Below are 16,080 nucleotides of genomic sequence, written 5' to 3'. Positions count from 1 at the left end.
TGTGTATCTGCGTAGCGATGAGGAGCTGCTTTGCGCTCATAATTCGATCGATAAGCCTTAATGTTTTTTTGTGTAACTCGTGACGCGCGACCGGGGCGATCGTCGTCGTCGTCCATGGCAATCCGAAAAATAAAAGGGGCACGTTGCGAAGGTAAAAGATCGCCGTTGCGCAATATTTTTATTTTCGTTCTGTTCGTATAATATACGCACACACGCACGTAGACAAAGTATTTCGAGAGTACGTGCACGCCCCCCGGCTTTGGACCGAGTCCTTTGCCGCTCTTTGATGATATCCTTCGATTGACAAAGGTCACGCGAGCCGATCGTCCCTTTATGGTAGATACACGAATAGACGCTTATAAAGGTATACATAACTAGCTGGCACTTGCTTATACGTATATATTCACGTAATGAAAGCTCGCAAGCTCAAAAGCTCTTAGCATAATGCCATTGCCGCGTGTATATGTAGGTACGCGCGCGGAGCAATGCCGATAGATCGATCGATCGATACGCTGATGCCGAGGCTCGCAAGTCTGCTCTACTGCGAGCGAGCTTGCAAAACGTTTACGCCGGGCTATATAAGCCCAGCTCGTTTTCTGCGTGCGTCTGCTATTGACTGCTTCATTATCCCGGCTTGCCCGCCCGCGCGCACTAAGCGCTTCATATCCACCAAGTTCGATTGTGCAATAGCTGGTATAACTGCACAAGCTGTTATCTGTGCACGACTTTACAGCTCGAGCTTGCGACATGTGTATGTGTGTGTGTGTGTGTGTCTGTGTCTGTCTGTGAATGTCTGTGGGCGAGTCGACATCGTTATGCGTGTTATTATCGTCGATATGTGCAAGCGCTTGCCTCGCTCTTTGTGATCCTACTATCCGATTACGAAGCCATATACGTATATACGCACATTATAGCCATGAAAGAGAGAGAGATCAGAGAAAGGTACATAACGCTGGGCTCGTTGGAGCTTGCGATCTGTGTCGATCGTTCCTAGGCAGCTCGTCCCTTCTTAGGGCGTATGTATGAAATCTGACGCGTATGAAGCAAGAGAATACACGCTGTAATGAACTATACATATACCGCTTTACGTTAGAACGTCGCGTATTATGCGCGCAAGACGTCGCGCGAGCGACAATTTAATCGAAAAGCTCGAGCGCGCCGCATACTGTACAGCTGACTCGCGTGTATATATCCCGCCACCTGCGCGTTTAGTATATAAGTTTGCTGAACTTGAATTGGATTAGGAAGGTGAAATGCTTGCCGCACGTAGAAAGCAAAAGAGAGAGAGGGAGAGAGAGAGAGAGCACCTCTAACCCCGGCAAGGATGAAAGAAAAAGAGAATCAGGTCAAAGTTTATGAAGCTACTGTATGAAACTCGATGTAAGTGTTGTACGTCCGTACGCGTGTATATTCGTTTATGTACTTTGCTACCTCGTGCCGCTCTGTTGTTCCTCGCTCTACAACGGCTGCTCTTGTCACGGACAACGTGTTGGATAGTCAGTATTTATTGAAAATATTAAAGCCGACATAAAAAGTTTGTCGAGTGTTGAATCTACAATATAACTGCTCAACATTATAAACTTTATGTAGCCGTGCGCGTGAAAATTTAAGAGCACGCTTCGCTGAAATCTTTCTTTCCTCGACTTTATACAGGGTAATTAAAATGATAAACCTGCGAATTCGCGGCGAAACTTCATTTCGCAAAGGTATATATGGAAGGATACTTCGGACGAATGAAAAAGTTTTCTTGCGCGAGCTATATAGCCGGCCAAATTAACCCTGACATTTACCTTCTTTTCCCTGGAACCTTACACATTTCGACAAGTGCGATAAATTCAGTGATATAGGTCAACTTTTGGTTCGGCCGCACGAGCTTCAAGTTCACTATTTTTTGGCATCGAGCTATTTCTATCCTATTTCTCGTGGCAAATGAATTGGAACATTACACGAGGTCTGGTTTTGTCAGGTAAACTCATTAGGATTCGCAATAGGTCGCTTTATTTAAGCCGAGACCCCTCGTTAATTATGCGGTAAGCAACAGACATCGGTAAATTCGCAATGTACATAAAACGAGAATTACATCGTTTAACGTAACGCGCGAGCTTCAAACAGCTTCAAACAGGAGTGAAATTTTAAGGGAGCTTTGGTTAAATTATTCGCAACGTTTAAATATTCGACTAATTCCTATCCTTCTTTGTTATGGTATTTGGCTTGGCTGCATCAAACTTTGAAATTGTTGAAATACCTTAGCGATTCGCTTCGCTTCTGCTGGTCTTGTCATGGAGAAAAGCAGAATCGATATAGACCCGTAGAATTCGCGCGCGCTTCATGCTGCAGCGAACACGTACGTGCCGAATAAATTCAACCTAGATATTTCGCGGTTGATTATGAGTTTATTTGATTTTCGAAAGCTCAGACTGATTTTTTTCAATAGACATCTCGCACCTTTGTGTGCGTGTGTTTTTTTGAGTTATTGAAATCGTGTCGTAGATAAAACGTAGTTCGCGTTGAACATTTTTTTCTGCAATATCGTAAAAGAGACCTGGAAAAAGTTGAAATGCGGGTACAATGTAAACTGCTGTAAACTGCGGGCGCGTTGAGCAGTACATATTAATTAAGCCTTTTTTCCCTTTTTATGAAACCAAAAAACTTTTTTTATTTGTCGCGAGAAAATTTATTCGAAAATTCTCGTTAAACAAACGAGTATTGGAGAAAAGCAATGTATATTTTGTAAAAATGTCAGAGTGATTTGTGTATTTTTTCACATCATAGAATATTAAAATTTATAGCTTTTTCCATCTTGAGAGTCAATACGAATTTTAAAATAATGTTATAGATAAAAAAAAAGTTTATTCGAGAATGAATATATTTTACATAGAGTCTATCGTTATTTCCCCAAAAAATGTTTTAAATGTATAATTTTTTAAAAGAAAAAATATACGTTGATGTAACGTACAGCCAAGCCCGCAGATGTGTTTCTCTGTTCAAATGCAGAGACTCACAGTGCTGAGCAATTTTTTGTTTTTTTCTTTTGATGTTTTTTGAAGCGAGGTCGAATCGAAAATCCCGTTAGAAGCCGAAAATTACGAATGACTCGGGGCAGGGGGGGAGGAGCGAAAAAAGGGCAAACATTACGAGCTCTGAATCGATCGTGCATACACGCACGAGCGGTGTGCGCGGCAGGAGCAGCGTCACGCGCGCAGCACACGGATCGGAGGCCTGCGGCGGCGCTTCCCGAGCTTTTGCATATCGTCAACGCTCGTCTATAGCTCGAGCCACCTACGCGTAGGTGAAAGGAGTTGGCCGCGGAGTAGCCGCGACTTCCACTCGAGTACAGCCGAGTGCATATATGCGCCGAGCTTGCAGTTACACGAGAGCTCGCGATAGCTGTATAGCAATCGCGAAGCAGCTGTAGGCAGTATTGCGTAGCGCGGACTGGCTGGCAGGCAGCAGCAGCAGCAGCAGCAGCAGTCGCGGCCCCTGCCCGCCTGCGAACGGCTATAGTCCGGCGCGATTTGGCCTAGGTGGCGCTGCCTAGGGCTCGAGCGAAGCAAAATTTCTCGCTGCGAAAGCTCTTTTCGCACCCCCTGCTCTGCTGTTCTGCCCGCCTGCCTGCCTGACTGCTTGCTCGCCTCGACGCTTGGCTCCAGTGAGGCGCTGAGCAGCGGCCAAGTGTGTCGTGCATCGGGCAGTCGAGCCGAGCTGCAGTTCTCCTCGCGCTGAGCTGTCCCACACACAGTACAGCAGCAGTAACAGCAGTAGCAGCAGACCACCTCGTGCTACACACACCTCTCAGGCGTGGAGCTATCCGCAATCCAAAGATCATCTGGGAAAAGCACGACGTAAAGGATAACGGGTAAGTGTCATCCAGCCAATATCGCATTAAAAAAGGGTAGGGTTTCCAAGTATCGAATGGAAAATAATCGTCGTCGCGTGTGCTCCTACGTGAAATACGTGCAGTACGCAAAGCTGCATAGGAGTTGCTATCCAAGGATCCGAGTGTCGTGGGAGAGGGGATGCATGGCAGTGCAAGCTCGCTATATGGCACATACGCCGCGCGAAATTAGCTCATTGGCCCACTGGCGTCGTCGGACTCGAACGTATGCTCGGCTGCGGCTGCGAGGGATAACGGCACGGGCTCGTGTTTGTTTTGGCGCCAGAGCACATACCGGTCCGAACGCGCTCCACAGCATGTAGGGCTCGCGTGCGCGAAGCTGCGCGTTATCAATGAAAGCTCCAAGTGTATTGCTCCCGAGAACTTTGGGACTGGGCGAAGATGGAGAGATAAGAGCTGGATGCCAATGGCAGCGCGAGCAGGTCGCGTCGAGGAATGTGCAACAGAGCGCACGAGCCCGACTCGCGTGCGCGTATATACACTCACGGTATCTTGCATTATTGATCGCGCACCGCTCGATATGCCATAGGCATGCCGACGCTACTATGCTGCACATCGCCGTCTTCTTCGTTGTTGTCTATGCGCTAGCTCTCTTACGATACGCGTGTATAGCTGTAAGCTGTCAGCTCGCTCGAGCGAGAAGCTTACAGTCGCTGCGGCTGCGGCTCTCGCTCGTGGTATGCGCGCGCGATCTCTCGTGTAGCTGCGGTGCACCTCGATAATAGCCTGCTAATCATCGCTCGACTGACACGGACTCCGCGTACATCTCGCTGCTTGCGGATCTACTGGAGCAGCTGTTGGTACTAGCTTCTATATCCGCTTATTCGATGCGAGCGATGCATTCTGTAGGCACGATGCTCGAGTATCAGCCGCGATTTTCATCCGCGTGACTGCGCGATGCGGCCTTTTTCTCCGATGCGATATTAGCCTTTCATTCATTGGCAAAGTTGCACTTGGCACTTTGGAGCTGTACCAGAGCTTTGCGCGCCAAGAGCTTGCCCGAGTTGGCAATATCGCGCCTTAATCGAATGATGAAGACTCTGCGATGCTCTTTGACTCTTGCCACGCGCCACTTGCTAATACTCCCTTAAGTTGCATCGGGCCACTTGGCTTTCTTGCTACATTACTTTGGCAACGCACAAACAACAACGACAACTAAAACAACAACAATAACAAGTTATGTACATGCCACAGAAATAATCGCGACGCGTCTTTGACGTGCTCCATCTACCTGCACTCCGTGTACATGTACTACATGCATGTGCCCGCTGTGTGCAAGTTCCGCAAGCTCGACGTGTATAGGTGCACCTAGCCGTAAGCTCTTTTCCATTTAAGTTTGTCCTAGTTTATGTATATATGTATATAAATACGCATGCGTTTCATCCTCTCCCTTGGCTGGTCGTTAGTCGCGCGGTGCTCCCTTCCTCTGTGCTGGCTCTCTCTCTCTCTCGTGCTCCCTCTTGCTCTCTGGCTACCTGCGCATTTTTGTCACACAACTCCTCGCCTTCTTCTGTGTTGCACAAAGTTGGAAAAAGAAACGCTAGCTTTCCGCCGCTCGACTCTACATTTTTGACTTTTATTTGCCTCGATTTCACACGGCCTTTTCCAAAGCAGTTATAAGACCATAGCACGTGTATAGAATACTCGCATTAACTTATTCGTAAGAGGCGAGCGAGGTGTGCAGAAGGGGGACTATGCAGCCCGTAATCGTGAATTACAGTCACGTGTGCAGCGCCTCGCGTTTATAAAAGTCGACGGCTATAGCAACGACAATGTGCATTAGCCAAATGAGAGTACAGTCGATCAGTTAAACTGTCGCTGCATCGCTCGGTAAAAATGTCGTCTCGTCTTCTTGAGGGAGAATAATAACAATGATAATAGCAATAGTAATAATAATAATAATAGTAATAATAATGAAAAGAAAGGAGCTGCTTGTCGCGTGCACGACGGATGCAGATCATACGGTATTCATGCCTAGCTTTCTCTATTCAAAAAGTCGAGCGCGCTCGCGAGACTTTGCGGCGCATTCATAGAGTCGGGTCGGCTTCCGGCGGCGCGCGTCTTCATCATCTTCGTCGCAAGCTGCCGACGGCCACGCGTCAAAAGCTCCCCGAAAAAGGAGACAGGCGCTTTTCTCTCGGAGCTGCCGGAGAAGCTTATACTTACGATACTAGAGCACAGCAACGGCAGCAGCAGCAGCAGTAGCAGCAGAGTTGGAAAACAATGACACATACTCGTTGCACGAGAGCTCGAGTCTCTCTAATACGCGCTCGCACGACGCTTTTCTACGTGCAGCAGTACATAACAGCAGCGAGTACTCGGCTGTCTTCTTAATACAGGGAGTGCGTCGTGCGCTCGTCGGCATACGGCAAGAGACGAGGATGCATCGGGGACGGCATAATAGTCGCGAGCGAACGCATTTCGCATTTCACTGACAAGTCGAGTCGCAGCCGCTACAATAGTAGTAGGTAGTACAGTAGGCAGTAGTGAAGCTGCAGGAAGCTATAGCGCGCGAGAGAGGGTCTATAAGCTCGTACGAGCTGGTGCCACGCGAGATTGCCGCGTCGAGCTTTGGCATCCATCCAAAAAGCTCGTCGAGTAATCTGCCTTTGTTTCGCCGCGAGCCAGCCGATATATTTACAGGCCTTTTTGTTTCGTGCGACTATACAGATCACTACACACTGTAGGGAAATATACAGCGGAGCAGCGCCTCGTGCGCATAGCTGCAGTCCCGGTGATAAGGGGTTAATGACACGCTTTGCGCTTAGGCCGAATGAAAAAGCGCCTAGGCTGCAGCTCTAGTATATATACAGCAGTCGAGCCGCGTATTTATCTAGCCCGAGGAGCTTTTCGCGTTTATATGGCGCGGCGCAGCCTAGCCGTTTGCGTACCGATAGCTGGCGGACTTAATAATTTCTTTGAAAATATCAGCTCCATAGTGCTGGGCGCTCGCGAGTACGTCGACATAGACGCGCGGCTGATGATGCACTCCAAGCTCACGCTCCTATACTGTATACCCAACGCGTGTACAGAGTGTTATATACACTCACACACACACACACACACATAGTGCAAAGCTCTTTATCCCGGTTGCTCGGGTACTCAAGTGTCTCCATTGTACACACGCGGCTCGCGAGCTCGCAAGCTCGCTGTATCGTATAGCGCCGTATATCGAGCAAGCAGTATACTATAGTCGCGGATTATCTTGGTCGTTATCTTTTGCAACTTAATCCGCTTCTAATTCGGGGGGGGGAGCTCGTTTGTTTCACGATCGACTCTATGCGCAGCAACGAGTACGATAATGACGTCAATAAGGCGGATGATCCAGCAGCGCCTGCACGACAGCTGCCTGCACGAGGGCCGCCACTGCGAGGCAATCAGCGACAGCTAAATCCGCGCGTGACGTCGTCGATAAACAGCACAGCAGCAACATAGGGAAGTCGAGCAATGGGCTGGGCCATCGGCGGTCTGGGCGTCTTCATCGTACTACTCTTGGCAGCCGGCGCGTCCCTCATCATCTGCAAGCGCTACCCCGTCAACTGGCAATGCAATCCGCGCGACGTCTGGTTCATCTGCGAGGACTGGCGCAGGAAGCTCTCCTGGCTCTGGGCACCTAGAGAGGAGAAGGTCAGAATTCGTGCACTTTTTATAATATTATCCTTTCGTTTGCCTCGCGATACGTGCGTTACGTACATTTGTTCGTGTCCCAACACGCTCGATCCGTCGATTATTTCCATCGCACTTCCTGTTCGCTCACTTGGACTCGATCTCGAAAAGCATCTGGCTCGCATCCCCACATATCGCGAGCTAATACTCTCCAATAATAATTAAGCTGAATATCCGAGTTGCCAATGCACTATAACATACACGCACCCACATGGTATGTCATCTCTGGGGATATACGGCTGCTTTATTGGAATTCAATGACGCGACTCGAGTCCAGCTATGTCAAACGCGCGCGTATATACAATCAACAGTTTCCATTATGACTGCTGGCGATAATTGAAAGCGCCGCATATATGCGCTCGCGTCCTCGATATTAATTATCCGCGAGCGCGCGCGAGCATCGTCCGTGCTTGCGGCACAGGATCGAGAGCGAGCTACAGAAAGCTCGCGAGCTTTTTCAAACAGCCGATCGCGTTGACGATTTTCTGATCCACTGCCTGCGTAGGTGGGATTGGTCAAAGCTCAGCACCCGACGGCTCAGGTTCCGGGCCTCTATCGACAATCCAGCACGAGCTCGTCCCAGTACATACTGACGAGCGACGGCGATCTGCGCTTGGACGCCCGCGAGGGAGCCTTCACCAGGTCAGTCAACTTGACATGTTATAGCCATACATGATGTTCACGCGTGGCTCATTCTCGATGTATATTATATGCTGCAAATCACCCGACATAATATAACGTCAAGCGTTGCGGTGAGTCTCGAGCCTCCGAGGCGTCGCGTGACGGGTACATACACACAAATCGGATCATCGGTCAGAGACTGCCGACGATAACCGACTCTACGCGTATTATACGCGAGCCCATATGTATAATCGTACCGCAGATTCGAGTCGGTGGATAAGGACGTGCATCCAGCCCCGGTGCAGCCGCCAGTCGGACCCCTGGCAGCCGTGGTAGGTAGCAGCTCGAGCAACGAGGCGCCGAGCGCGGCCACGGCGGCTCAGTCCTCGGCGTCCGCGTCCAACATACCGCCGCAGCCGTTGCGGCCGGCGCCACAGCCACGGGCCACGGCCAGGCCCCGACCGTCGCCGCTGCGCACGGAGCTGCTGCGCCAACGGGAGTGCGAGCCCAGCCCGCTGACTCCGCCGCCGGCCCAGTTTCTCCTCGGCAAGTTCAACTCCTCGTCCGCGAGGGGCACCGTCTTTCACTTTCAACACGAGCTGCCGCCGCCGCCGTTGCCGCCCCCGCCGGCCCATGCCAGCCTCAGCATGCACAGGACCTCGCCGGCCATGATTTTCAATAACCACAGGTTCGTTTCGGCCTAGTACGGAGGGCTGCACTACGAATTAATGCAACATTTTACGGCTTTTTTTTTACGCGTAAACTTTGCTCATTGGCAGCCCATTTCACTCTGGTGCGCTGCGCGAGCCAACCTGCAACATTCGTTACAGTGTCCAAGGGACTGCCTTGTGCGAGGGTCTCTTTGACGAAAAGGGCGATCCCGATGGCGCCAACGAAGACAGCCCGCCGTACGGCAGCTACGACATCGTTCATCAAGGCAAAACCAACTACGATTCCCTCTACTCTGCGCAGGTAAGTGCACATACATCCTTGTACTCGTGCGTCGATGTAACTTATATTCCTGCGATGGCTATTCGTAATCGATGCTCTCAGGACGCGTTCATGCATCGCGTGCAGAGCAACCGCAACCTCGAGGATCTGGAGCGCATAGCCCGCTACATCCAGAGCTTACCCGACGTCGCGCCGGCAACGAGTCCGACCCTCTCGGGGGGTCGGAACTACTTTTTCGACGACCGACTCGCGGACAACGACGAGGAGGAGGTCGCCAGTCCAGCGGCTCCGCCACCCCCAGCGCCGCCTGATCCAGGCCCCGAGCAACGACAAATCAACAACATCGATGATTACGACGACGAAGATGACGACGATGACGACGACGACGACGACGATATCAGGGTAGGCCGGAGAAGAGGAGGTCGACGCGCGGAACCCACCACTGGCGAGAAAATATTCAAAGCTCTGAGGGCCGTCACAAAAGCTCAGAATTACATTGACGCCAACGAATTCTACAAGTGAGTATACATTGATTATGTAGATTGTATAGAATTCAAGGTGAGACTTTAAATTCTTACTGTATTGCTTCCGCGTATGTGGTGATACGTACCTATGTAGGTGTGCCGCGTTAAGTTCACGACGTCACTAATGACGTTATTAATTAGGAAACTTCGAGTAATCGCGCTATGATTAATCGTCGTCGAGATAAAATATATATAAAACGACGCGTGTGACGGAATCTAAACCGACTTACGAGCATATAGTCATGCGCACTGCGGAAAATGAATTTATAACGATATTTAAATGCTATTTATCATGCGCTTGACATTTGTCCCTACAGTTCGATCCTGTCGTCGGCTCAGCAAGTTCAAAATCTCGTCACCTCCCAGGCGGTTATGGAAAGCAAGAGATTGAATAATTCAAGAGCCACCTCGCCCTACGAAAAAATGATGCTGGCACCGAGGGCCTCGGACTTATTTAGTCCAGAACTGAATCAGGAAGCTCAGAGGACTGCCCAGCAGGTATAATTATTATTTTTTTCTGATATTTGCTTGCGTAACGATGTAAATAACGAATGATAAAATTCGTGGCAGGTTTCGAATAGTTTGCAAGATCCACCAGCCTCTCCGTTGCTTATGAAAGATTTGGATCAACAGGCCTACAATTCTTATCTTTCTGATCCAAGTTTCACTCGAACTTCCGAGGTAAGCCGAAATTTAATCATAATGAGCAACATTTTCAACAACGACGAACATTAATAATTGTGCACCATTATTGCTCTAGGAAATCTTCAATAGTCTGGAACAGCGTCGCAAGAGCGTGCAAGAACGCATGAACGGATTTCAAGAGCTGCTCGAGCACGAGGCCGAGGAGTCCGAGCGCCGACGCAGCAGTCAGGAGTTCCTGAACGTGCTCGAGGAAGTGCAGATGAAGCGTCGCTTGTCGCAAGTCTTCGAAGACGTCGGCCAGGAGAACGGCGAGATAATCGTGCCCGACATACTGGGCGAGCTCGTGAACGGCAGCTGTCGCTCGAGGCGCAGCTCGCTCGAGATCAGCTTCAATTTCGACGACATGTCGTCGCTGCAGCGGGCCATTAGCTGCGAGAGCGTCTGCTCGGACACGAGTGTCGTGCTCAACGACCTCGAGGCGGGCGACGACGAGCGGCAGACCGTAGGTCTCATCTGCATCGGTTTGGAGCACGACAGGTAAGCGCAATTAATAATATACAACGTCGAGTTCGAGAAGAAAAACAATTGTTTACTCGGATGTAGGTGGCCGGGTCACGTGGGCGAGACGGACTTATTGGTGAGCGTTCTCGAGGCCCGAGATCTCACGGTCGCCGACGGTAGTCCTGCTCAGAACACCTTCGCGAGGGTCTACCTGCTGCCGGACAGACAAGCCTACGCCCAGACCAGAGTCTACAAGGACACCAATTGTCCGAGCTATCAGGAGAACTTCTCCTTCCCTCTGGACGGTGGCTCGGCGGGCAGGAGCCTCCTCGTCGAGGTCTACTCCTACGAGTTGCCAAATGAGAGTTCGGCAGACGGCGAGGCCACGATACTGGGCGAGGCCAATCTGCGCCTGGACCAGACGCCCAGGCCCCCGGCCACCACGTCTTGGCTCTCGCTGCTGAGTCCAGCGCCCCAGCTCGGTGCTCTGCTCTTCTCTCTTAGCTACTTGCCGACGGCCGAACGACTCACACTGGTGGTGGTCAAAGCAGTCAATCTTCGAGGAGCTAACGAGAATTCCCCGGGAGATTTTTTCGTCAAGGTAATTAAGCTCGACTTTTTTACTTTTTTCGCCTACAAAAGAATAAACGCATCTTTATTTTACTTTGGCTAGATATACTTGTTGCAACAAGGCAAAAAAATGCACAAAAAACGCACATCCATCAAGCGAGGCGAGAAGAGCCCCATCTTCAACGAGGCCATAATATTCAAAGTGCCGGCACATTCTCTTCAGGTAATTATTTTTTCCAGATAGGTTAAAATTCAAGATTTACGAATCATCTTAGTAAGCTTTTTATTTTGAGCCTTGTATTTCAAGTAGCTGCTTGTAAAAGAAATAGCAGTTTATTTTTATATCTCTTACACTTCAAAGTAGTAACACTATACTCTATGACCCATTTAAATTTGCGAGCAATTAGTTCAAATAAAAGAGTTCACACCTTGAATAGAAAAAATGGGTCGACTAGGTAGAGCGAATATTATAGTCGAATAAATATGGCTAATCTATTATGGACTTGTGCCGCAGAACATTCAATTGAGACTGACAGTCGCCGAGGTTTCCGGAGACTTGAGCAACACTTCGAAGGCCTACTCGGTCGGCCACATAATCGTTGGGGCATCGTCCACAGGCCGAGCCGGCACGCACTGGCGTCAGATGCTCGCAGCTCTCAGGCGGCCTGCGCCCATGTGGCATTCGCTAAGGAAATAATAAGCCAAATCTATACACACACAACACACATCATCCTATAAATGGTATTCGAGAGGCAAGTGCGGCGTTAATTACGATTGCGTCGCCAGCTTCTCATTCGATGAACTTCTTCCAGACGTTCAGAGTTGTTGTTGTTTCTTTTTTCAATTATTTCTGTTTCGTCACTCGTTACTTCATCGGTTAGAATTACGATTAGCTCGTACTTACAATTCTATGTAACAAAAAAAAAATGAAACACCGCGTCCAATAATCGTCATAGTATTTGATATAAAAATAGTGTTCTCTAATTGCGTGAGATACGTTGTTATTAAATGAAAAAAAGTATTATTATTATAAAGGAAAAATAATTCATCTAGCATGGATGATAAAATAACACTTTTTTATTATCTGCACATAAAATAACTCTTAGGGGAAATGTCGGATAGTTAGATTTTTAAACGAATTAAAATCGTGCAATGAATTTCAAACTCCGGACAAGTGTGTTGTTAAGTTAAGACAAAATTATGAGGTGTGACAATACTGAAAATGCAAAAAATTGTACGAGCTATAATTTTTCATTTTCATCCGCGAATCATGTGAATGAACATTGGAAAATTGAGGCAGTGCTAAAATGTGAAATATGACTCGACGCATTGAATGTGCATATGTGTGCATGTAAGTGGGTACGAGTTTGTTCATGCATGCATTACATAATAATAATAATAATAATAACATTCCGCATGTACATAGAGCCAACAAAAAATGCATTTTTCGACGAATCTCGTGCATCTTCTGAGCATCATCTTATCGAGCATGTACATTACTTTTAATTAATGATTTAGTGATGACGATGCTACTACATCCAAACTGCCTAAAAGCAAGTTTATTGAAGCCTTTTCAAAGCTTATATCTTAGAATAAGGTACATATTATTGTAATTGAAAAGATTTACGTATATTTATATATACATGTATGCGAGCGTACATGTGTATACATACACGCATATTATAATATACAAATCCTGATTACAAGTTGTTATGCATGAAAATTCATATTTTCGAGAGAATTTTAAGTATACACGGAGTTGATAAATTAGCGAATTCTTGTTGTTAAATATGCGCTTGGGTAAATCACGGTATTAAATAGGAATTTAAGATGTGCAATGTCAAGATGTGAAAAAAGTCGCATTCTCCGACATAAATGTGAGCTATATACGACAAACATTTTTGCGTTTGATGAGATACTTTAATTGCTTGACCAAGAAATAAAAAAAAAGAAACAAACGAGTTTAGAGCATGTAAGCGATTGGAAAAAATTGTGCATATAGGTAAAAAAAAACGAGTTAAGGTATAGAAATATTGAACTACTAAGCAAAAGTCTGAAATGCCACGAGGAATAAATATAAATATAGTTCTAATTCGCTATGAAATTGAATGTCATAAAAAAATGTCTACTAGCATGAAAAACTTACTGTTTTTGATGTCATATGTGTTCTCAGAATTTTTATTAGAATTCACCCTTTTTAGAGCCTTAAACTATGAATTTAGAAAAAAAAACTTCAGACCTCTGAAAAAGAATGATGGTTGATTCTCAAAATTCTAATAAGTTCGGGGGCATGTATGACATGAAAAACAACAAGTTTAACATGCTAGAAGAAAAAAATGTTGACCATTCGATTTTCCAGAGAATTCGTATACATTTTTTTTGCAACTAAAAGTATCGTCGTATAACATCGTTGAACTTCTAAATTTATTTTTACGTAACCAATGTCTGCTTATTGAACGGAATACGAGACGCCACACACATAACACGTACGTAACGCAAAGAAGACACCATAATTCTATGCATGTGAAATCGTACGACTTTAGCATTTTAATACATTCGTCAAATACTGCACACTCGAGGGTAAACAATCATAAAGTTAACTCGAATCGCGTGAAAATATGCTTATTGTATCCTGAAAAGTGGATCCTCCTGCTCTTCCTCGGTATGGCCTTGAAAACGAAGAGAAACCTAACTATACATGAATACATATAACTTTTATACCTTTCAAAGCGTCGATCTAAAACTAAAGAATCAAAAAATTAAAAATCACACAAATACACGCACACTCATGCTCACTCATAAACACACATTTATAGGCAGAAATTCATTCGTTTGAACGGAATCAAATGATGAAGCTTTGATTGTTGAAATAATAATATGTATAATCGCTTCGTCGAGAAATGTCTATGTCGATCTTGTATCATAATATCACACACCTACGAAGAACAAAAAAAATACGAATACGCTTTTGATATAGAACCAAGCGTTCTTACTGTATAGATATGTTATCGTATTCGACGAAATGAAACTTTTTTAAATGACATAGCGAAGGTTGTAGCAACGTTGAAATAAAGACGAACGTTTTCTATGTAATGACACAGATATATCAAATTGTAAAAAAAAAAATATCGTTTGTTTACGGTGCGGCTCCGACGAACGTGTTTCTCCATTAAAAAACAAAAAGATAAAAATTTAAAGCGTAAGTTTTACATTTAAGCAAAGGCATATAAACTACAGGTACCTGCACGTATTTTCATTGGAAAAACAGCGTTCGACCTTTTTCGATATAAAAATTCGTAATTCTGTAACTAGAAACAATTAGGTCTTTTCTCGAAACCTCATATGGAACAATCAATTTTTATATAAGTAATTGTTTGTTGGGAGGCCTACTAACAATTTCTAAATGTACGGATCAAGAACTTTGACTAATTGGCGTTCTGAGAACAAAGTTAAATTTCATTTAATCTGTCAAATCATCAGCTCAAAATTATTATATCTGCAAATAGCCTTTTTCATTTGTCCAAAATTTTGTGTTTGTCCCTTGCTCAAGTTACTTATGATTGCTTTCATTTTATATTAAAAAGACTTTCGAGGATTGATGGAAACGGAGTGATGAACAGATGATGAATTGCCGTGCGTTGAAATATTACAATACGGAACAAAAAGTATGAATGAAAAAAAAAATACGACAATAATAGTGCCGACCGATTTAAGTTGCTTGAAAAATAATCTCATATAATAAACGTATAACTAATTTCTTACCTATACACATGTTTCTGAAACGAGCACAAAAGACAAAGAGAAAAAAACTAAAGCATACAAAAATGTGAAAAGATGCGCAACAATATAAGTGTACTTGAACGCCTATTATTAATCACGTTTAGTGTAAATCATTGATATTTTTCTCCTTCAATTTATGAATTATTATTTTTATAACGCTGAATTGCAAATTAAAAGCTTGCGTGAGAATGCGATCCTATATCCGTTAGATTCGTAAACAAGATTCAAAAGGTGGGAGGATGATAATTCGGAGAAAAACGAATCATTTGATATCTTTTTTACGTCTGTCTGTGATACTACGAGGGCACAGTACATTATTCTGTGTATAATAAATTTAAGATTTTAAATCCTGATTTGTAATATTGTTGTTGTGTGACGTCTATCGGTGCCTATTATGTATCCTTGGAGTGCATAATTAGACAATTGTACGTTCTACGTTGAGACGCACGAACATTTCACGATGGATTTTTCAACAAATTTCGATTGCTCTTCCTGTGGTTGAAATGGGAAGAAAAATAAATATTATTATACGATCGCGGAAGGACTGTACGTTTAGAAGAGATTACGCAACTTTATCGTATAAGATCAAAGAATCGTATTGAATTTCAAACTCGTCACATCCAATTCTACGTTGTTACTCTCTAGAACATTGATGATAAAAAAGAGAAAAAAAACAAATTCAAGTCGAGTGCACACACTTTTTTGAAAGCCGCAGAATTCGACAAAAGTAATTGCGCATAAACCGGTCGCCTTTTTTCATAAAAATCACATATGATACAACTACGTTGGTACCTTCCTTCCACCCCCTCTAATACCTCCTTTTAACGTCTACCATGAAAACACTTGTATGTGTATGTATGTACGTTATAATGAAAAAAACAAACTAGAAGCAAAATATATAAAAATAAATATATACATAATATTCTG

At 45.4% G+C, this 16,080-nt stretch overlaps 1 protein-coding gene across 1 annotated transcript; it reads left to right on the top strand.

Annotated features, from left to right (window-relative positions):
- The first annotated feature begins 3,544 nt into the window (after positions 1-3,544).
- On the top strand, positions 3,545-16,024 carry LOC106649010. The gene is made up of 12 exons (XM_014366275.2): positions 3,545-3,856; positions 7,183-7,522; positions 8,067-8,203; positions 8,445-8,870; positions 8,962-9,154; positions 9,236-9,651; positions 9,975-10,155; positions 10,228-10,338; positions 10,418-10,839; positions 10,906-11,404; positions 11,477-11,596; positions 11,888-16,024. The coding sequence occupies exons 2-12, from the start codon at positions 7,343-7,345 to the stop codon at positions 12,068-12,070; spliced, it is 2,868 nt and encodes a 955-aa protein (XP_014221761.1). The 5' UTR covers positions 3,545-3,856; positions 7,183-7,342; the 3' UTR covers positions 12,071-16,024.
- The last annotated feature ends 56 nt before the right edge of the window (positions 16,025-16,080 follow it).

This window comes from Trichogramma pretiosum, unplaced genomic scaffold (genome assembly GCF_000599845.2).
Source record: "Trichogramma pretiosum strain Unisexual culture from Peru unplaced genomic scaffold, Tpre_2.0 scaffold37, whole genome shotgun sequence".
Classification (NCBI taxonomy): Eukaryota; Metazoa; Arthropoda; class Insecta; order Hymenoptera; family Trichogrammatidae; genus Trichogramma; species Trichogramma pretiosum.
Note: the sequence above shows the minus strand (reverse complement) of the source record. Positions and strands in the feature narration are given on the sequence as shown.